Raw genomic sequence first — 22,623 nt, 5'->3', positions numbered from 1 at the left:
AATGGAAACATATGGAAGCCCACAGAGACCACGCAGTTTTAAGACTACTACACACTGCACAATTTTAGCAATCCTATCCACCATATTCCTAAACTCAGAAGTAAGCCTATGGGCGAGTCTTCCGGTTCATTGGGCACTATAGAGAAATAACGAGAAGAATAACAACGTGCAGTAAACGGTAAAACTGTTTACATTACAAACCAGTGTGTTCATAATTAAGATAATTCACTAAAACAGGGATCCTCAAATCTGGCCCTCCAGGGAAAAATTTGAGGAACCCTGCACTAAAATAAAATGGTAAGACGCACCAATTTGCGGTATCAAGCAGCAATATGAACAGTTTTGTACAGCTAAAAATAGCTGGAAGCAAATGAGACCGGAAGCAAGACCCATAACATTTTTTGGACCCACGCCCATTTTTCGTGAAGAATAAGATGGATAAGATCATTACAAGTCATACTCTGCAACATGGATCTAATACACTTGGGTACAACATGTATGTAGACTGTGCGATGATGACACCTGACTCGTAGGCTACGACACAAGTGTCACTATAGCAGGGGTGCCCGACCCGTTCCTGGAGATCTACGACTTAGTTCACACTGCAGGTCTTAATGCTCAGATCGGATTTTTTGTTGTTGTTCACATTGTCAATTAAATGCAACTGCCATCAGTCTCATGAAGTGACCCGCACGCGCAAAAGACGACGTGACGTCAGACGCAGCGCACTGTGTTTGCGGAAATAAAAATGGATGCTGCTCGTGTTAGCGCATGTTTAGCAATTTTTAAGTTAATGTGCAATCGGAGCCTAAATAACGAAGTGATAAGAAGAAGAATATTAAGAAGGAGGAGAGCACAATTTCCTCCAGAGCAGAATTGTGACGTCTGTTGCATTTCAATGACGTAAAATTCGCATGAAATGAGACATGGCCGCTCAGACAGAAGTTGCATTGCAAAACATCAGATATGTATTCGATTTAGGACTACATATGAAAGTGACCTGGGCCTGATTTGAAAAAATCGGATTTGTGCTGTTCAGACTGTCGTAAGAAAATCAGATATGGGTCACATTTGGGCAAAAAAGTCGGATTTGGGCTACTTTAGCCTGCAGTGTGAACTAAGCCTATAGCTTCCTGCGGAGTTCAGCTCCAACCCTGATCAAACACATATGAACCAAATATGACTTTTTTGCCCAAATGTGTCCCATATCGCCAGGAACAGGGTTGGGCACCCATGCTATAGAAGATTAAAATGTCATTAGTATGTGCTAGTGCAAACAAAAAGAGCATGATGAAGCACAGTTTGGCAGTTGTACTTATGTTTGCTGAAAAAAGAGGAATCTGTGAAAGAGGAAGTTAAAAGAGTTTGAGATAAGCAGTTTTAAGTTTTAGCACTATGTCATGATGATGAACACGATATTTCATGTCGCATTTTTATTGGCTGGTTAGTAAACGTGGGTCATAGCAGCAAACACACTATGCGATGATCAGGCTGAATTTCTGACACTGTCAGAAAATGATCGCAGGCTATCTTTGGTTGCAAGACCGTGACAACGGTTGTCTTTGAACCTCTCTAATTCTATGACATGACCTTTTAGCAGCCAGAATCACAGAAACAATTGTTTCACAATGGCAGTCTTTCATCTGGAACACCTGAAAATCGTGCAGTGCTTTACAGGCTTTACATCATGACTTATGATCACAAAAGTTATCTTGACAAAAATATTTTGTTATTTAACAATAATGCATGCCCTCCCCTTAGTGAGTGTATACGTTACAGAAATTCATCGACCGTTTTTTCCAGGCTCACTTGTCTGCTTGATGACACCCCTGCAGATCTTTTCCATCATTTTCTGCAATAGGAAACCATGCTCTAAAGCCATACATTTCTGTATTATCCTCCCACGGGCTTGTGTTGGCCTATCATTTCTGTTAAATGAATCCTTACTTAATAGTTTATCCCATTCTGTCTGCTTTGAATCATCCTTCTTGTATTTGTTCCCACAGGGCAAAGCATCAGGTCTGAAAGAGATATGTTCACACCTGGAGGTCACTACACTAGATTTAATTCACCTATAAACACATCAAACTCCATCTGGTCTGCGCTCATGACAATCAACACAAAGAGAATGTGTGAGGGGAGGGTTTTTCCCATCATTACTCTGCTTACGTCGTACAAAGAGCAGCTGTCGGATGACTCAATGGAACATTTCATATGAGGGTTCAATGGTGAGAAGACAAAAAGGATATTTAGAAACTTTGTTATATATTAGACAAATCACATATTTCATTTTGAGCTCGTTTTCAGCAGGTTTAGTGAAACTGGTAATTATTTTCCAAACAATGTTCTTGTACAGGTCATCTTACACTGATTAATGTTCATCTTGATGTTCTTCTCTCCACTTCAACTGTAAATTCAGTTCAGATAATAACTTCAGAAATCTACAGAAGTCCACCATCAAACATCCACGAATCATCCGCACATCTGCTCATCTCATTTGAATCCTTCAGCACCGCAGACAATGAATCATCATGAAGAATCTGCTCAAACATGAGGACTTCTGGTGATGATCAGAAACACGGGAGGTATTCTTCAGGACAAACATTTTCGCGAGATGTTCAGTTAATCATAAACACAGTTTCACTGTGTGTCGATAGTTCACAGCTGTCTCTGTTCTGTCCACATATCTATATGAAAGAAACATTCACAAACATAATTAAAATCTGAGTTGACAGAAAGTAGATGAACAGACCTTAAGTTATCCCTGAAACTGTAAAGTTAATGAAGTAATATTTAAAGTAAAATCAGTCACAATCAGATAAAATGTTTACTGACCTCTGGCAGATCTTGCTTCTGAAGGCAGTAGATAATCTGTGTGTATTCTGACATGTTCTGCTGTTCTATGATTGTCAGATCTACAGACATAGACACGTGAGTATACACACACACACACACACACACAGAGAGTGGTGTGAAAAAGTGTTGGCCCCCTTCCTGATTTATTTTTTTGCATGTTTGTCACACTTTAATGTTTCAGATCAAACAAATTTAAATATTAGTCAAAGATAACACAACATGCAGTTTTTAAATGAAGTTTTTTATTATGAAGGGAAAACAAAATCCAAACCCACATGGCCCTGTGTGAAAAAGTGCTTGCCCCCTAAACCTAATAACTGGTCGTGCCACCCTTTGCAGCAACAATTGCAATCAAGCATTTGCGATAACTGGCAATGAGTCTGTTACAGCGCTGTGGAGGAATGCTGGCCCACTCTTCTTTGCAGAATTGTTTTAATTCAGCCACATTGGAGGGTTTGAGCATGAATGGACTGTTTAAGGTCATGCCACAGCATTTCAATTGGATTTAAGTCCAGACTTTGATTTGGCCACTCCAAAACCTTAATTTGGTTTTTCTTGAGACAATCAGAGGTGGACTTGCTGCTGTGTTTGGAATCATTGCAGAACCCAAGTGCACTCGAGCTTGAGGTCACGAACAGATGGCTGGACATTCTCCTTCAGGATTTTCTGATAGAGTGCAGAATTCATAGTTCCATCAATTATGGCAAGTCATCCAGGTTCTGAAGCTGCAAAGCAGCCTCAGACCATCACACTACCACCACCATGTTTGACTGTTGGTATGATGTTCTTTTTATGAAATGCTGTGTTGGTTTTACACCAGATGTAACACACCTTCCAAAAAGTTCAACTTTTGTTGCATCAGTCCACAGAATATTTGCCCAAAAGTCTTGGGGATAATCAATATTTTTTTGGCAAATGTGAGACGAGCCTTTGTGTTCTATTTGGTCAGCAATGGCTTTTGCCTTGGAACTCTCCCATGTATGCTGTTTTTGCCCAGTCTCTTTCTTATTGTTGAATCATGAACACTGACCTTAATTGAGGCAAGTGATGCCTGCAGTTCTTTAGATGTTGTTCTGGGTTCTTTTATGACCTCCTGGATGAGTCATCTTTGTGCTCTTGGAGAAATTTTGGTAGGCCAGCCACTCCTGGGAAGGTTCACCACTGTTCCAAGTTTTCTCCATTTGTGGATAATGGCTCGGACCATGTGTAACGGAGCCAACAAGACGAGACGCATGCGGATCCATGTGCGAGTTTTATTACAAAGGCGTGGTCAGGAAACAAGCAGGGGTCAAACAGTGGCAAACAGGTATATCACAGGCAAGGCAAAGAGTTATCCAAAACGGGCATGAGTCAGGCGACAACGAACAATATCCAAAGGGGCTTGACAACTCTCTCGTAAATCCGAAAACGTAGGCAATGGTCCAGGCAGGGGAAAACAAAATCCGAAACAGGCAAGGCAAGACTAGGAAAACTATAAAAGGCTCTGTAGAGTAGCTAAAGCTAGGGCAGTGATAAGTGCATACAATACTCGGCAGTGAGGGAGAGAAAGTCCATGGCTTAAGTAAGGCATGCAAATGGGAATCAGCTGTGTGTGATCAGTGTAATCAGCTCTGTGCATGTCGTCAGTGCAATGGATGATGGGAACTGTAGTCCGGAGGTGAGGTGCAAGAGTTAGTGTAGTGCAAGAGTCACTGTGGTGAGTGAGTGACCTCTGGTGGTGAGTGAATGGAAGTTCACCGACCGGATTCATGACACCATGGATTGCTGGAGTCCCAAAGCCTTAGAAATGACTTTATAACCCTTTCCAGACTGATACATGTAAACGATTTTGTTTCTCATCTGTTTATGAATTTCTTAAGATCGCGGAATGATGTGTTGCTCTTTAAACATGCTTCACTTTGTGAGACAGGTTCTATTTAAGTGATTTCTTGATTCAACAGGTCTGGCAGTAACCAGGCCTGGGTTCGGCTAGTGAAATTTAACTCAGCTTTCTAAAATAATGTGGTTAATCACAATTCTTTCATGATTTAACAGGAGGGGGCAATTCATTTTTCACGTAGGGCCAGGTCGGTTTGAACAGCTTTTTTCCCTTAATAAATGAAATCATCATTTAAAAACTGCATGTTGTGTTTACTTGTGTTGTCTTTGATTAATATTTAAATTTGTTTGATGATCTGAAACATTAAAGTGTGACAAACATGCAAAAAAAAAAAAAAAATCAGGAAGGGGGCCAACACTTTTTCACACCACCGTATATATATTTAATATCAGTATGTTCTGTAGTTTTCTGCCATCTAGTGGAATATGATGGCATGAAAATTGAGAAACACTGCAAAAAAAAAAAATTTCTTAGAAATTTTATCTTGTCTTTTAGTACAAATATCTAAACATTTTTTAATCAAGGTGCATTTACCCGAGAAGCAAAATGACTTAATATGTCATGGCAGGTTTTCTAAATATATATGGGGTAAATATTATTTATATCATATAAATGATATTTTTTATTCTTTTAAGAAAAACAAAATTTCACATTTTTTTGTTTAGAAAATAGGACTTTAAATCTTAAGTCATTTAGCTTCTCAGGTAATTTTGTCTTGATTCAAGAATGTTTACATATTTGTAATGGAAAACAAGACAAAAATAATAAGTAAGAAATTCTTCAGTAATAAGCTTTGTCAGTTACTTGCCTTTTTGTTGTGCTTTACACAATTTCCTACAGCAGTAGTACATCAGCATAACAGCAGAAATGAACACCAACAGCCACACACTGACTATTATCATTAGATTCACATATAAATGCTGGCTCTGTTCTGTAATGAACATGGAGAGAAAAACTTCCTGTTCTGAATTCAGCCAAAATAATATTCAGTGTCAGTCTTGCAAAGAGCAACAGATAAGTAATATCACTGACCTGCACATGTGTGACAGAGCTGACTGATGTCCAGATGTTTGGTCTGGTTGTTGATCACACAGCTGTAGGTGTTTTTCTCCTGATATTCCACCTCCAGAGGAAGAGAGAGACTGATGCTGAGATCAGACACACTGATGCTGGACAATAAACTGTTTCCTTTGAACCAGGAGAGAGTCACATGACCCACATTCAACACTGAACACAGCAGCACACATCTGGACACTGAAGATCCTGATGATGATGAAGAACAGTTTAAAGAGTTACTGGTGATGTCAGGAGTGGGAAGATGAGCTGGAAAACATGAAAAGACAGAGTATGTATAATAATCAACAAACTATAATAAAAATAATATGACAGATGTTTTCTTGCAAGGCTAATCAAAAAGAAACCAACATTTTAAATGCAAGGCTGAGAAAGAGATGAATACTTGTAAATCTATTCTAAAACAATGGTTGATCATTTGAACAGCTATTTCATATGTTATTTTAGCATTTAGTAAGCAATTTCAGTTGTATTTTGGGCATCATATATCATTTACAGCATTGTGAGTTCAAACTAGAATTAAAAATTAATGAACAATTCTAGCATTAGTGGTAGTACAGTTTACTCACCATAGACAGTAACACTGAAACTCTTCAATGAGGTTTTTCCACTGATGATCATGGTCAGTTTATAAAGTCCAGTGTGTTCAGATCTGATGTTGTTGATGGTCAGAGATCCAGTTTGATTGTTCAACTGAAGTCTGTCTCTGAATCTCCCATCATTACTCACAAAAATTAAGTTTATTTGGTCCCTTTTAATGATTTCAGCTATTCGAGTGTTTTGAGGTCTAAACATCCACAGTATCATATCATCTCTCTGTATTTCAACATCAGTGTGTAGAGAGACAGAATCTCCCTCCATCACTGACACTGACTTCATTTCATCTGTCACAGCAACAAACACACCTGAAACACATTTTTTATTTTATATTTTTCAGAAAAATTAATAGTCAGGCATGAAGTGAACTAATCATATGCCACATTTATCTTATCTGAATAAGCCAAACAAATAAAAATGTCAAGCCTAGTTTTATATACTTATGAATTCTAATCTGAATTCAGTAAAAAGGAAAATTAAAAATCACTTACAGTTTAACACAAATAGACAGAAAACAGTGGGATTTGACATCATATTCTTTCAAATGTGTCTGAAACGACGAACAGCAGAGATTCAAGAAATAATCGAACTATGTTTTCTTCAGATAACTTGATGAGTCCTAAATGCATGAACACACTGCTCACAAATACAGCGTTTGAGTCCAGACCCCATAAACTCAGTCTAAAAAAGCAGACCACAACAGATCTCAAACTGAGCTGCTAGTGTGTCAAAGTGTATGAGCCGCAAGCAAACTGATAACAGATTTCCTAAACTGTTTTGCAAGCAGGAGAGTATATACATTTTCTGACTTTCATTTTCAGAGGTTTTATTTCTCTTACTACAATATTACATATATTATTTTAATATTCATTAATCTCTCACTTAATGCTTCCTCATATCTCACTTACAAACCACATCCTGTGAAACCAACAGTGTTTACCACATTAACAGAGAAAAATAGTCCAATAACATGACTCAAAATAATGCCCGAATCTGATATTATAGGCCTATATATAAAAAAATAATTAAAATGTTATGTATTTGGGCATTACTGTGGCATAAGAAGAAAAAACAAAACATGAATCAGTACAGAGAGCATGTTTTAGTGTATTTATTTTTCAGCAAATACAAACCACTTCCTACAGCCACTGAAATTACACCACAATAACAAAAAGGGCAAGAAATTCTTGTAATGCTTCTGCACAAATGATAAAACTTATTAATATCAAACAGTTTCAGTGAATATTTTCAATACTCGATACTTTCAAGAAACGAAAAAATCAAGATCAACCCTGCTTAGAGGGTGACCAGTCTCAGTCCACTTCTTACTGAATGCTACTAAGATCAAACTTGTTTGCAGTTGCTTGGTAATTATTATGCTGCAACGTTTGAAGCAGTGTGTAAATTCATAGAGTTTACACCAAACATATGACACATCAGTAATCAAAACAATCGAAGATTACCATCTTTAACTGACTGTACTTACACTGGTAGGCTGCAAGATATGTAAATGACATGTTTTAATGATATTAGCTTTAGCACAGTGTTTTTTTTTTTCTTAAGGCTGTCGGTAGATAAAGATATGCATTTTGTCACACAGATGGTGTAGTTGAGATTATCAACCAGCAGGGGCCAACTTGATCATGCTACATGTAAAACTCACAAATAGTCAGTACAGTAGATAAAGCAGGGTTACCCAAACTCAGTCCTGGAGGTCCGGTGTCCTGCAGAGTTTAGTCCAACTTGCCTCGACACACCTGTGGGAAGTTTCTAGTACACCTGGTAAGAGCTTGATTAGCTGGTTCAGGTGTGTTTAATTGAGATTGCAGGCACCCGCCCTCCAGGATTGAGTTTGGGTGTCCATGAGATAGAGTCTTGATGATCTAATAACACTGTATATATTTGTACTCATTATGTAGCTCATGCTGTTCTTTTTCTAATCCTTCTTCTGATATATGTTTTTCTTGTTTATCATGACTCTTGGTTCATAATCAGAACTAGGATAGTAATCATGTGGATGGGTGTGAAAATAATACTGAACACAAACCACCTAAATTCCAGTCTAGACACGATTATACTGTGTAAGGTATGAAGCTGCAGCTGCAGACAAGATTGAGATCAAAAATTTACGGAGCGTCTCATGAATTTGTCTGTTGTGAAAACTGTAGACTTCTGGTCTTTCTTTATTATTAAAGATCAAATTCTTTCATCAAGTACTTGTATGATGAAATACACTCATTTGTAGTAAACAATACCACAACCAGTGTATTTGCAGTTCAACTTTGAGACTTGAAACTGTGTTACATACTGCCATACGCCCCAACATGATCTGCCCTGTAATAAGATGAGCTGTATAATACAGTCTGAATGATAATCATCTGAAAACCACCTCTGAATACTCTGTCTGATCCTGTCCATTAGTCTCCTGTAAGAAAACAGACACATATCAGGAAAAGACAGTAAAACAGTGCTGATACAACAAATGCTTACAGCACAAAGATACAGAAAAACATAGCACAAAACACACACAATAATACCTTCCATACTAGAGAAAAGGAATACCGTGAGAAGACCAAATCCCACAAAAGGGAATGAAAATCAAGATCAAGATCATGTAAGTACATGCACAGACACAGAAGAACTGAACTGAAGGCAAAATTCACAGCCAAAGCACATTAAACTAACAGCAGATCGTGAGGGTGATCATTTGAGATCTTGAATCCTTTAAACAAGATAAAATGCATTTTACTTTTTAGGGCTGATTTCATTACTCAGGCCACAAAAAAAAAAAAAAAAAAACCCCAGCACAATAAGAAAAAGCCTAGTTTTTAAATTATTCCTGCTGCAGCATCATTTGTATAAATGTGCAGAAAATCTTACCGTATCCTGAGCTCTGTTTGTAGTAAATACTGCATCGGTATAATCCACCTCTTCCACAGTAGTCCGAGCTGTTTAGAAAAATTACATTTACAACATAAAAAACACTATAACTGCATAAAATGATTATTTTTCTATTGATTATATAGGTAATACTTGCTTTCTTGTACTGCTTGTTTGTGGCTCCTGCGGCGACGGAATATCCACACAGCTAAACCTGAGATCACTAGCAGCAGCAGCAGCAGAAATACAGCAGCAATTATACCTTTGCCGGGCACATGTGAACCATCTGCGATGAATAAGGCAAAATCAGTCATTACTGTAAATTAATCTCACCAGACTTCAATCAAGATTAAATAAAATTAGGTCGATGATTGATTATTCTGTCAATTGTTTACTTAATTGGATAAAAATATTTATTTTATTTCCTGTATTAAAAACATTTTTAATTTACATTTTATCATGTTTTTTTATCATTTATAGATATATAATACAGATAGTATAGTTTATGTGCTAAGATACAGCACAGGCACACATATGTGACAATGTGAGTTCTTTTACGAATCATTTAGAGATGAACTGGCACAACAGTATTAACAGACATAGTTTGGTGAAAACCCCCACTGCTGACGTACCTGAACATGGCTGACAGAGATCAGTGATGTTGAGGTGTTTAGTCTGGTTATTGAATGAATAAGCCACAACACAGCTGTAGGAATCATCCAGACACTCAATCTCCAGAGGAAGAGAGAGACTGATGCTGAGATCAGACACACTGATGCTGGACAATAAACTGTTTCCTTTGAACCAGGAGAGAGTCACATGACTCACATTCAACACTGAACACAGCAGTGAACAATTCTGACCTAATGAGCTTTCAGATACTGAAGGGCTTTGAGGAGAATCACTGATGACAGGAACAGTCAGAAGACCTAAGAAACATGAAGAAAAGATAAATATTTTAAAAACAATCAATTATTGAAAGAGATGTGTGTAAAGATCCTTAATCATAGATCTAAAAAAGAATCAGATTTATTTAGACATTTTTACCTTTATTATGTGGAGAGCATACTGAAAATCCCCTTCGGTATGATTTATTTTGTTTACTCACCATAGACAGCAAGATTGAAGCTCTTGTGTTTGACTCCTCCATTGATGATCTGTAGTTTATAAAGTCCAGAGTGTAATTTGTTGATGTTTGTGATGGTCAGAGATCCCGTCTGATTATCTATCTGTAGTCTGCCTCTGAATCTCTCATTATTCTCTTTATAATCATATATAGAGATGGTCTGTTTATAGATTTCAGCGATACGAGTCTCTGAATTTTGGAGTTTAAACATCCACAGTAACAGATCATCTCTCTGTATTTCAGTAACATCAGTGTTTAAAGTGACAGAATCTCCCTCCATCACTGATATCATCTCATATGTTTCATCTGTATAAACTCCAGACACACCTGAAACAAAACCGTCAACAACAACAAATTAAAGATTATCATCTTAAAGCCAATTCACACTGCACAGACAAACGCCAACAAACTCCAACAAACTAGTCTGTTGGAGTTTGTTGGATCAGTGTGTTACCCCTGTTGGCGTTTGTTGGCGTTGGTTGGAGTTTGTTTTCAAGGGTTCCAACAAACTACAACAAACTCTGACGTGCCACGAACCGTTGCCATGACGACGCGGCAAGACCGCTAGTAGGTTCCGGGCTTAGCGTTATCCTAAAATGGCAGGTTTCTGGACAAATCCTTTGAATGATTGGTGTCACCATCTGAAGTAAATTCTTAAACTGATTAGGGACCATCCGAGCAAAATTTTGAAAGCTTTGTAAATCTTGCGACTGTAGATCTCTGCATAGATTCAAATAGGCGCCCCGTCTTCCCCGTTGCAGCAACCACGGCTTCACCCACAGCCTCTTTCGTTTTATTCGCCGTCTTTTCATGCGAAGGATGACACGCAAAGACATTAATAAGAGTAAAATTTTAATTGTGGATAGATCGTCCATTTTCTCCCCAGTCAGTGCGAGTTGGTCGGTGTCTGTTGGTGCAGTGTGAACATGACCGTTATTTTTCATAAGATTCTAAATCAAACGGCCAACTTGAGCCAACTTGTTTGTTGGAGTTTGTTGGCGTTTGTCTGTGCAGTGTGAATTGGCCTTTAGATATCTTTCAGAGTTTATTTTTAAAAAGAACCAAATTCCTTTATAATTTCTCAAACATGATAATCTTTGGTTACACTTTATTTTACAGCATGTGTTCTTGTTCGTACAGTGTACTTATTAAAGAACGTACCGAGTAGTTTACGGTAACTAAGATTAAGTTAGGTTTAGGGGTGGGTTCAGGATTAGTACTATTATCCAGTTATTGTAATTGCCATAATACGTAGTATGTACACAGGGAACAGGACTGTAAAATGAAGTTCTGCCAAATTTTTAGTACATTAAAATACATCAGTTAATAAAATACATCAAATGTATTGAGCATCCTCACATTTAGGGCTGCAACTCTGGTCTCACAAGTGTGGGGTTAAACAACAAACTTTTTAAAGGAAATTCGGCAGAATAAAATAATTTATTACATTACTTATCTTAAGTAAGCAAAATATGTTCATATTAATACAATAGTTTTGTAGAAAATGTGTGAATGTTCTCAATTTGTCAGTTATGTAAGGGATAATCACCACAAATAGCGTCGGGCATTCAAATCGTTTAATGCACAGCTAGCCGTTGATTATCCCGTTTATGCCATGGTCATTTCCCAGCATTCGCATATTAAAGATGTTAACAATATTTGTGCTGCAATATTTGACCGGAACGATAAAACCCTTACAAAAAAATCCTGCAGGAGTCCTGTAGGATTTTGGTTTTATGTGCAGGAGTCCTGTAGGATTTTGGTTTTATGTGCAGGGATCCTGTAGGACTGAATAAAAATCCTACAGGACAGGGCTCATTCCTGCAGGAGTCCTGTAGGATTGTTCCTGTATAACTGTGTTATGTCCTGCAGGAATGTAACACTCCTGCTGGATTTCTTATGTACTTCTATGATTCCTTCAGGTATGTCCACTGACATCCTGTAGGATTGTGTAACATCCTACAGAAATGATAAGATTCCTGCAGGATGTAAAATTTATGGTTTTGCTGGAGTGTTAATTTTTTTTTTTTTTGGACAGATATCAGGAACTTCATGCAGTTGTTACATTACAAAGGATTTTTCAAATAATGATATAAGCAGTGGAGCATATTGTAGAAAATATTTATGCATTCAACTGGCCCAAATACATTTTCCAAATTCCAAAATGCATACTAACAAACTATATAAAAAAAAGTGTTATAATACAACCAGGTTCAGTCTGCAATATAGGCTACTGTACTCATAAGAAGGCCATAAGGATCCCATTTATCACTGTACATTTATATAAAATAGAGCTAAATATCATTGTACATATATTAAAAACAGAGCTATTTATCATTGTACATATTTATCATTGTATATATATCTAAATATATAAAACAGAGATCAGTGTATAAACAGAGCTATTTATCATTGTACATATATTTAAAACAGCTATTTATCATTGTGTATATAGCTAAATATATAAAACAGATCAGAGTACATATATAAAACAGAGCTATTTATCATTGTACATATATTTAAAACAGAGATCAGTGTATATAAAACAGAGCTATTTATTACTGTACATGTATTAACTGCAGATGTTTAAGAATGTTCAAAGTACAGTAGAATAATAATCAGTCAGCTTCCCATTTGTTGGGTTGAATGCAAAGTAAATTGTGTACAAGTCCCACATCTCTTAAGTAAACACAAGTTGTTCTAATTACATCGCACTTGATTAATTTAACATCAGTTGAAATATAATTTTCCTAACTATCCCAGAGAAAGCAGTTCCTGTTTGTTTATCTTTAACCAGGTTAAACTTGGCTGTAATAACTGGATCAATAAATGCATAGCCTCTATCAAGACCCACATCAACAAACGATCTCACCAGTGCCATTGTGCCTTGTTCTGTTACAACTGCATGGTTAATTCTTCTTGACAGTGTTGTGCTTGCCTTTGAATGAATCCTGTTCCCATTCATTATAGCTCTTGAATAAAATGCACATTGGTGGACATCAATGTCCTGTTCTCTGAATAGAAATGCCTCCCTAGGTGTTGGCATTCTTACTGTAGGTGAGCCCAGAAAGATCATGTTTGTCTTTTTCACACAGTTTGTGGCAAGTCTGTACCCACGTAACATACGGTCAACAAAATCCTTGCTTGTTGTTTTTACACTGTTGTGGTAAACAGTAGATAAAAGTCGCGGGATACTTTGAAAAAGAGAAAAGCTATTGGCTATTTGTTCTGAAACTGCCTGGGTGCCATGGAAGAGCTTTTGTAAGTTACCATTGTGGCTTTCAAAAATAAATGCACTTTGGCACCATAGTGGACCCCAGTTTCGTACTGACTGTGCTGCATGCTGTAAAATGTGCACATTAAAACTAACATGACATTTGCCATACAATCTCTCAAATCGGCTCACAAAAGTTTTTAACAGGTTTTCTGCTACATCTATGTCATGAGAACACATGTCATCTTTTAATAGACAGTATGTTGCTTGGACAAGGAGTAGTAGGTGCTCTATGTAATCACATGATAAAATGCCACTCAAGCATGGAAGACTGTAAAACAAAAGAAAATTCCTGTACTCTGAGGCCTTCCAATATTTGCGCAACCTCACAGAGCGTGGAGGTCTTGTAATATTAACTGGTGGCTTGATTTCAAGTAGTCGCTTGTCAATGTTGATTATTTCTCTTCCCAAATACCATCTCTCTCCATGATATTTTGAGTCAAACCATAAAGTTGTTAATTGCCGACTGACACCCAGCAAAATGCCATGCATGTAGTCATAAGCAAATCCCAGAATTATATTGAAAAATGTTAAAAGCATTAAAGGGGATGGCCCTTTGACTCCCTTAACACATGTGCCTGTTTCGACTGCTGTTTTAGCATCATCAAAATGCTGGCTGTGGGTGCGTGGTCTTGCATCTCTTGTTTGCGACACATACACCCTAGTGAAACCATTTCCTTTAGCAACTATTTCTCCCTTCTGATAACACCAGTTGCATCCATATTCACCATTAAATTGCTTAGTGTTTTGGACAGAGCAGCGAGCAACCGAATCACATACACAGACAAGATTGAACACATACATCTGTGTACTTTGTCCTCTGTGCTGCACTGTTAGACCTTCCTGCTCTAACTGAACGCACTCATCAACAAATGACTGCAAAAAGGAATTCATTTTAGGTTTAGAAGCACCAAACCACAAACCAGCCAGGAGCACATGCCTACTTCTCATATCTGGGGGAAGTTCATTAATTACTACTTGGATTGGCCAAATGTGAAAAGGAGAGGACTTAAAAATAGGGACACCATCAACATTCCATGTAAGTGAAAGGTTGAATTGATTTGAATCATTCAGGGACCTACTGATTTATACATTTCACCATCAAATATGTCTTGAACACTGTCTGGACTGCTTTTGACTCTGGTCCACTTGTAATTCAGTGCTGCTGTAAATGTAGAATCTGACATTTTGTCTTCCAATTGTTTTCTTATGGACAATTTCATGAAAACGTCACCAGATTTAATAAGAGAGTTCTTATCCCCTGGTTCAAAACCACATGAATCACAATTTGCTGGGATTTCATTACCAAAGTATTGATGACATGTGGGGCAGATGTACACTATTTCAAATGAATTATAATCAAATTCCTTCAAGAACGTGTAAAGACTATTTGGTGCTCCGTTGGTTCCTTCTGGGCAATGTAGATTAATTAGGTCTAATAAGTCACCAAGAGCGGATTTTGTTGTGGTGTGCCTAAGAGCATAGCATAAAATTGCCAGTTGTGATTCTTCATTACTAATCTTAGCAGTGGGATAGATCTTGTCTTGTGTTGTTTTGGGGTTCTCTCCATCATAATTCTGTGTGTTGTCATATGCTTCAGCATCCATCTGAAAGGAACACAAAATTGTTTCTATTTAAACATGATACCTTATTCTGTACATGTACACTATAGCCTTCAATAGTATAGCTCAAATATAATCTAACACCACAGGCTGCATCCTAATTTGCCTACATATACTATGCCCTAAAAGTGCACTACCAGACAAAAGTTTTGGAATTTCAATGTTTTTGTTTTTTAAAGAAGTCGCTTCTGCTCACCAAGCCTGCATTTATTTGATTCAAAGTACAACAAAAAGTTTGAAATATTTTTACTATTTAAAATTAAACTGTTTTCTATTTGAATATATTTTAAGATGCAATGTACTCCTGTGATTTCAAAGCTGAAATTTTAGCATCATTACATGATCCTTCATAAATCATATTATAATATCATATTATTCTGTTTTGCTGCTCAATTTAGTATTATTATTATTATTATTATTATTGTAGTTGTTATTATGTTGAAAACAGCTGAGTAGATTTTTCAGGTTTCTTCAATAAATTGAAAGTTCAGAAGAACAGCATTTATATGAAATATAAATCTTTTGTAACATTATAAATGTCTTTACCCCCAAAAAAGCTTTTGAAGTATGTATAATCTCTTTTTCAGATAAATGCTGATTTTGGATCTTTCAGTTCATCAAATAATCCTGATAAAAATGTACTCAACTGTTTTAAATATTGAAATAATAATAATAATACATGTTTATTAATAAATTCAGTTGAACAGCAAATCAGCATATTAGGATGATTTCTGAAGGATCATGTAACACTGAAGACTGGAGTAATGATGCTGAAAATTTAGATTTGCACACAGGAATAAATTACATCTTAAAATATATTGCATTGTCACTTAAAATAGAAAAATATTTCACAACATTACTGCTTTTTCTATATTTTGGATCAAATAAATGCAGGCTTGGTGAGCAGAAGAGAATCTTACTGTCCAAAAACTTTTGACTGGTAGTCTGTTATGGAAAAGTATATACATTTTAGTACAAAATACAGCTCTTCAGATCTCTCTTTTTTTCAAATGAATGAATGAGTCAAAATGATTTTCACTGGTAATCAACATCACAGAAGCTGTTCATAGACCTTACATTGTATTTGTCCCATTGAAGTCAAACCAGTGCAGTGCACTATACTGACATAGCAAAGACAATATATTAAATGAATCTGGCACATTTAAATGAAAGCAAACAAAGAAAAAAAACTTAACACATACAAATTTTGACACTGCAAATCTACTTACTGTGTTGTCCTCAGGGGTTGTCATATGCCAGTTTTGTGGTCCATTTTCACTGTCAGATTCTCCTGCTACACAGAAAAAAACTCTAGCTATTTTGTAAACTAAGTACAAGCAGTGCTAAATAGATGCAATTTCATCCTAATTTCTCAATTAAAAAAAAATATAAATATATATAAAATATTGACCATGGTATAGTTTTGTGTTGTGCCGAGTTGGTTCCAATCCTCTTCTTCACTGTCAGATGTGTCGTCCTTGCAGTCAAAGCCATAGATAATCCAGTCAACAGATAGCCCACATTAGTAGGAATAACTGAAATATTGTAATAGCAACCTACTGTGGTATGATATGATTCTGTGTCAGTCTCATAGCATGGGGAACTGTTTTCATCTTCACTGTTAGATGTGTCATCCTTGTAATCAGAAACATGGAAAAGTAGTCAACAGATAGCCCACATTACAATACAGTATATAGAAGAACAGCTGAAATTACAACAACCTACTGAGGTATGATGTGGTGCTGTTTCGGTCTTATAGCATGAGGAACTGTTCTCATCTTCACTGTTAGATGTGTCATCCTTGTAATCAGAAACACATACAAATGTGACTTTGTTGCTCAAATTAAAAAATAATAATTTATGCGGTGATCATTTTAGTCATGATATACTGTATTACAGGGCTCTTCAAATCTGATCCTGGACAGCTATTGCCCTGCAGAGTTTAGCTCCAACCCTGATCAAACTTATCTACCTGTGATTTAGTGATCCTGAAGACCTTGATTAGCTTGCTCAGGTGTGTTTTGGAGCTAAACCCTGCAGTGCAGTGACCCTTCAGGACCAGATTTGAATAGCCCTACTGTATCATAATAGTAATGTAACATCTTATAATGGTATGAGACATAAGCTGCATTTAAACTTTGTACTTACTTGACGAACTGGATCTTGCAACCATGCTTTATATTGCTTTTTCCTAAAACCTTAAAGCAACAGAAAAGAATCCTCAGTTCCATCTCAAATCAGTAATAAAATAAAATACAATCCAATGTCCACAAGCCAGTACCTTTATGGCAATCACTCCATCTTCTTTTAGTGCTACTTGGAATTGTACTCTTGCTTTGCAAGTACAACTTATACTCCATTGTCTTTATAGAGTTACTGACTGCAAGGTAAAAATACAGTGCAAAATTAAGACACTGCATCGGATCGAAAAGTAACAAAGATAAGAAATACAAAGTTAAGACTTTAGGGTTACTATAATGATTCTTATGATCTTGATTTAAAGGTGTATGCTAACTTACATTAGGTTGGTATATAAAGTAATGTGTTTGCACAGTAGGCTAAGTAATGTGTTTTTCTTACTTTATAAACCAGGCATGAAATGTGTCACTTTTAAAATGAAGAATCCAATAAGAGTCTGAATTTCAATAGTGTTAATCTGGTTTTAACAAAAACCATAATTACTGTAGCACAACCTCAGTTAATGTGTGGTTGCCATAGCAACCATGTTTTCTTGCTTATTTGTTTTGAATGGTAATGTAACAGTAAAAATAGGCTATAACACCTTTAAATATAGATATTTTCATTAAAATAAAAGATAAATAAATAAGCGTTGTACTTACAGTAAAAAGTCAGTTGTGTTGCTGGTCTCAAAGCGCGGTTACTTTGTCGCTACATTTCCGTTATTTTGTTGCTCGCGCACACACTCGAGGAAACGCGTCATACGCTGTGAATTCCGGAGCAGCTGCGCCGTCTACTGGTGAATCGGGTAAGTAAAACTTAATTTTTCATTAATTAAAATACTTGAAAGTAAAAAAGACACCTTAGAACAATGGTGTAGTGAACACAACGATAAAATGCTGACAAACCACAAGATTTCTTAACACAGTTAACTAAGTGTAATATGTTACCATGGAAACATATAGCAACAATGAAGTTAAAACGGTTTTGAGTTGCTATTGAAATGATTAAATCTCTTTGAATATCTATCTATCTATCTATCTATCTATCTATCTATCTATCTATCTGTTTTAAATTGTAGTCCTTTTTTCCATTATAGACAAAATGTGGGCATTAATTGAATGGACAGAAATTGAAGCCTCTCTGGACATTGTAAAGAGAAAAGACATTCTTCAATCTGTAGTTCATGAGGGGGATGTTGTTGATGTAAAGTATGAAGATGAAAGCTCTCCTGCACTTATTCTCAAGATGAATGGTGAGATTGGTGAATGAGTGAATGCATGCATATTTAAAAAAAAAATTCTGGTTGAACTATTCATTTGAAATAATGAATTTCCTTTCCTGTACAGAAAATAAGGACAAGCTACTGAAGCGTCTAAATCGGATGGAGTCAGAGCGAAGGCAAAAAGAGGAGTGCAAGCTGCCTGAAAAGAGAGCAATAAAAAGGAAAATAATATTCAGTCCAGAAAACACCCCATCATCAAGTCCAGATCAAGTCCAGATCAAGAGATTTAAAAAGTAAAATCTAACTTCCTGATAAATTATATCAACATTGTTTAATGCGGTCTTCGTTTTGAGATATACATTCATGGTCTTTGGGGTCTCTAGAGACAAAATTGAATTTTGTAACAAAATAATAGTTAAAAAAATCCTGTTTATTAATGTTTTACTCCAGTTTTACTCCAGTTTTCGGAGCATTTATGATATTTTTAAATTTATATAAATCTCATACAGTCTATGAGTTTCTGCAATTTGTGAGTGGCACATTTATTTTGCAAGCCAAAATTTTCCAAAACATATTTATTTATTAATTTATATAAATAAATAAAAATATCATAAATCCTCAGAAAACTGCACAAATGAGTAAAAACATTAATAAACAGGAAATTTGCATTTTAAAAAAACTATTATTTTGTAACAAAATTCAATTTTGTCTCTAGAGACCCCAAAGACCATGAGTGTTACTTTTTTTTTTCACACTAACATAAAATCAAGATATCATTCCAATTTTTTTTTTTATTATTTGTAGATCTAGAAAGTGTTGACCATTTTACAAAGTCTCATGACATTTGGACAAAGAGAACATTTTTAAAAATTGTAGCAAATGCCATTTGCGGGTCAAAAACACCCCGAAGACCGTATAAGAGTTAAGTGACAATGCATGTCTTTTTGTTGTTCTGTGACTTTAATTTTGTCTCTCAACTTAGGTGGAAAAACACAAAATGACACACTGTTGCTAAAAAAATAGAAGAAAAAACAAAGAAAATTACACATTAAATGACCTGAGAATGAAATAAAGGCCTTGAGAGCAGAGAATCAGCAACTAAAGGCCCTGAACTTTAAACTGCAAAATGGTAGGCTATTGATATACATGGTTATAGATTTTTTTTTTGCTATATGAATGAATGAGTTCATTTAAACATTGCTTTTTTTATTTAGAGATTATTAACAGATTTGCGGAGTTGCTGCCAAACAGAAGTGCAAACAAGCATGCTGTGCAAACCTCCCTAACAAGTGCAGCTTGCAGCGCTGCCCTTCAACCAGCCAACTCTTCACATCTTAGCTCTTCTGGACTGGACCATGTGAGAATACTATTTTTTATTTTATTTTTTTCACACCATATAATAAGTCTATTATTTGTGTGTGAGATTTAGGAAAGCATAAGGATTTTGTAAAACGCAGATTACAAAAATGTGGCCAATTCAATTTATTATTTAATGTGTATTGCACAGGTTGAAATCCACAAAAAACTAAACATGGCAAAGGATACATTCCAAGCATGTGGTAGAGGGGGCACATCATGGTCAGCCATGATTAAGGATTTAGCCGTGGCTGTTTTGGAAGGAGCATGTTAGCTACCCACAGCCTTTCTGGAAAAATTGGAAATGCCAACAAGGAATCACAAGCCAAGCCCCCTCTGGACCCCACAAAAGTGGAACTTATTATAGGTATAAAGGTGTTAAAGGTTTTTAAGTATATATGCTCTCATAACAAATATCTGACACTGAACTTTATATACATTTCTCTTTCAGACACTGTTTCGAAGAAATTTCCAGAAACTCCACGAAAGTTTCTTCGGGCTGCTTTACGGGAAAAATTGAATGATGAACATAAACTCCTTAGCAGGTTTTACTTTCTAATATATTTGTAATATTTTAAGTGTTATTCATTAAATATTTTGTTTCACATGTCAACTAATCTGAAAGATAATCATTTACAGTTCTTATAATTACAGTACCTTATATTTCAGTATTTATATATGTAGTGTATACTCATATTTCTCAGGCATCATAAGAAGGACACTGTTACGCTGCAACACTGAGTGGTGAAGCACATAAGAGGTGAGGGCAAATTCACTGTTACATATGCATGTAATTATATTTATGCATATTTTATTAACTTATTAAAAGTTAAGGCAAAAATGTTTCTCTCTTTTTTCCAGAGTCCAGAGTTATTGGTTTCTGAAGAATGATGGGCCACGTTCTGTTCAGAGTGTTCATTTTCGTCACACTTATCTCATTTTATCTTTAAGCTCTTTTGACTAATAAATAATTCACAATTAACATTTTCTGAAGTCTTTTTATTTTTGGTGATATTTAAATTTGAGACACAACATTGCTTTTAAAAAGTGTGTTGTTATACAGGAGGTTCTGAATATCCCTTCAGCAATCCAACATGATGAATATACATAATAGTTCATTAGGATTTCTGCAGATGTCCTATAGGAATTGAACACTAATGCAAATTAGATTTCCTGTAGGTTTCCTGCAGGAGTCCTGCATGTTTCCTGTAGGTTTCCTGCAGGAAGTCCTGCATGTTTCCTGTAGGTTTCTGTAGGATTCCTGCAGGAGTCCTACAGGAAAATGGTCACGAAAATCCTGTGGGATCCTGTAGGAATGTGCAGGTATGTGGTGTGTAGGTCCTGCAGGATTTTTCCTGCAGGATTCCTGCAGGATTTTTTTGTAAGGGAAATGACGGTTATTTTCTGTAACTGTATGCTATGGTTACCAATGTTTATAGGAAGCGCATTAATATAGAACGTGATTAAACTGACCTGGAACTACCTGTGCAGTTCAACGAATTTAATCAACACCTGCCAGCCAATCAGAATCCAGTATTCAGACAGACCATTGGATAAATGTAATATAGCCTATAACAAAATGTGTATAAAAAGTAAACGTCTTTCTCCCAGTTTTTTCTGCTGGTTCAGATTTTTATTTGCAAGAACAAATAAATACAATAGAGCAAATACAAATTAAATAGTCTAAACACAGCTTTATTAGAACTTTTTATTTATTTATTTATTTTTTCCAGGTAGCTCTAACAGTAGTATTCAGGAACGATATGCACATACTAATCCTTGTTAATCAGTCACGTAAAATGTGAATCAGTCAAGAGCAGCTTTGGCTGTGATAAACTTTCGTGACAAGTCAAGCAGTTGATTATTTCACACTTACGGTTTACTGTCGATGAACTTGAGCTCTTTTCCAAAGCGACTTCCATTATATTTTGTTTAGTTCATTAAAGTTACCATTGTCACAATACGCATTTTCCACATCAGTAGCCTAAGCAATGTGACGGATCCAGTCAAGCAGCCCATATCAGAACAACCGATGTAGAAATATGAATGATTAAACTGTGTGCCCATTTAATGTGAAGCGCATGCACGACTACACGAACTAAAGCCATAGAAAACAAATATAGCTATAACTTACCATCTAAAATCCATAAGCAAAAACAGACAAACGTGCAAGACATCCCTTAACAGCTTAAAACATAAAACGCACATGCGTGTGACTGCATCCAGGTGCTACTTTCAAAAAACAACAAAACACACACATCCTTTTACGTTTCCAGTCTTGCAGTAATGGGAGTGGTTGATCATTGATCTCGTCTGTCACCAACCGAATAGAAATGAGAATATTAACTGAACACAAACATTGCGCGAAAATAAGCTATTGTAACGTACTTAATTAGTATGCTATGTAAGGTGTAACTGTAGCCTGTGCATGTGTGTGATGTTCTTCGGACGTAGAAAGCACGCGGTAAGGAGAACAATACCCCCTGATAGGAACAATGTAGTAAACAAGTTTAAAAGTAAATGAGTGAAATTATTACATTCCTGTTCAAAGTGTTG

General features: G+C 36.1%; 1 protein-coding gene and 2 long non-coding RNA genes across 3 annotated transcripts; 2 read left to right on the top strand and 1 right to left on the bottom strand.

The window, feature by feature from the left end:
* Window positions 1-2,247: 2,247 nt before the first annotated feature.
* LOC131530999 (uncharacterized) lies at window positions 2,248-22,195 on the bottom strand. Its single transcript, XM_058761546.1, has 12 exons — window positions 21,944-22,195; window positions 10,395-10,739; window positions 9,919-10,215; window positions 9,444-9,572; window positions 9,287-9,354; window positions 8,944-8,951; window positions 8,806-8,831; window positions 6,379-6,714; window positions 5,768-6,058; window positions 5,544-5,666; window positions 2,836-2,915; window positions 2,248-2,687 (listed from the first exon to the last, which is right to left on the bottom strand). The coding sequence occupies exons 1-12, from the start codon at window positions 21,987-21,989 to the stop codon at window positions 2,619-2,621; spliced, it is 1,818 nt and encodes a 605-aa protein (XP_058617529.1). The 5' UTR covers window positions 21,990-22,195; the 3' UTR covers window positions 2,248-2,618.
* On the top strand, window positions 19,774-20,320 carry LOC131531118 (uncharacterized). The gene is made up of 3 exons (XR_009268570.1): window positions 19,774-19,840; window positions 19,926-20,068; window positions 20,219-20,320. It is a non-coding gene; the product is annotated as an uncharacterized LOC131531118 (long non-coding RNA).
* Window positions 20,322-21,049, top strand: LOC131531115 (uncharacterized). The gene is made up of 4 exons (XR_009268567.1): window positions 20,322-20,434; window positions 20,519-20,612; window positions 20,772-20,827; window positions 20,929-21,049. It is a non-coding gene; the product is annotated as an uncharacterized LOC131531115 (long non-coding RNA).
* Window positions 22,196-22,623: the final 428 nt, after the last annotated feature.

Source organism: Onychostoma macrolepis, chromosome 22 (assembly GCF_012432095.1).
Source record: "Onychostoma macrolepis isolate SWU-2019 chromosome 22, ASM1243209v1, whole genome shotgun sequence".
Classification (NCBI taxonomy): domain Eukaryota; kingdom Metazoa; phylum Chordata; class Actinopteri; order Cypriniformes; family Cyprinidae; genus Onychostoma; species Onychostoma macrolepis.
Note: the sequence above shows the minus strand (reverse complement) of the source record. Positions and strands in the feature narration are given on the sequence as shown.

What these genes read in the sequence shown, in the direction of transcription:
- LOC131530999 (XM_058761546.1), bottom strand. Translation starts at nt 21,989, where the DNA reads ATGGAAGTCGCTTTGGAAAAGAGCTCAAGTTCATCGACAGTAAACC. An exon ending in GTGTAAAGCACAACAAAAAG is followed by an intron (nt 2,916 to 5,543) that starts GCAAGTAACTGA and finishes CTATGTCTGTAG; the next exon opens with ATCTGACAATCATAGAACAG. An exon ending in AGAAGCAAGATCTGCCAGAG is followed by an intron (nt 2,688 to 2,835) that starts GTCAGTAAACAT and finishes TCTTTCATATAG; the next exon opens with ATATGTGGACAGAACAGAGA.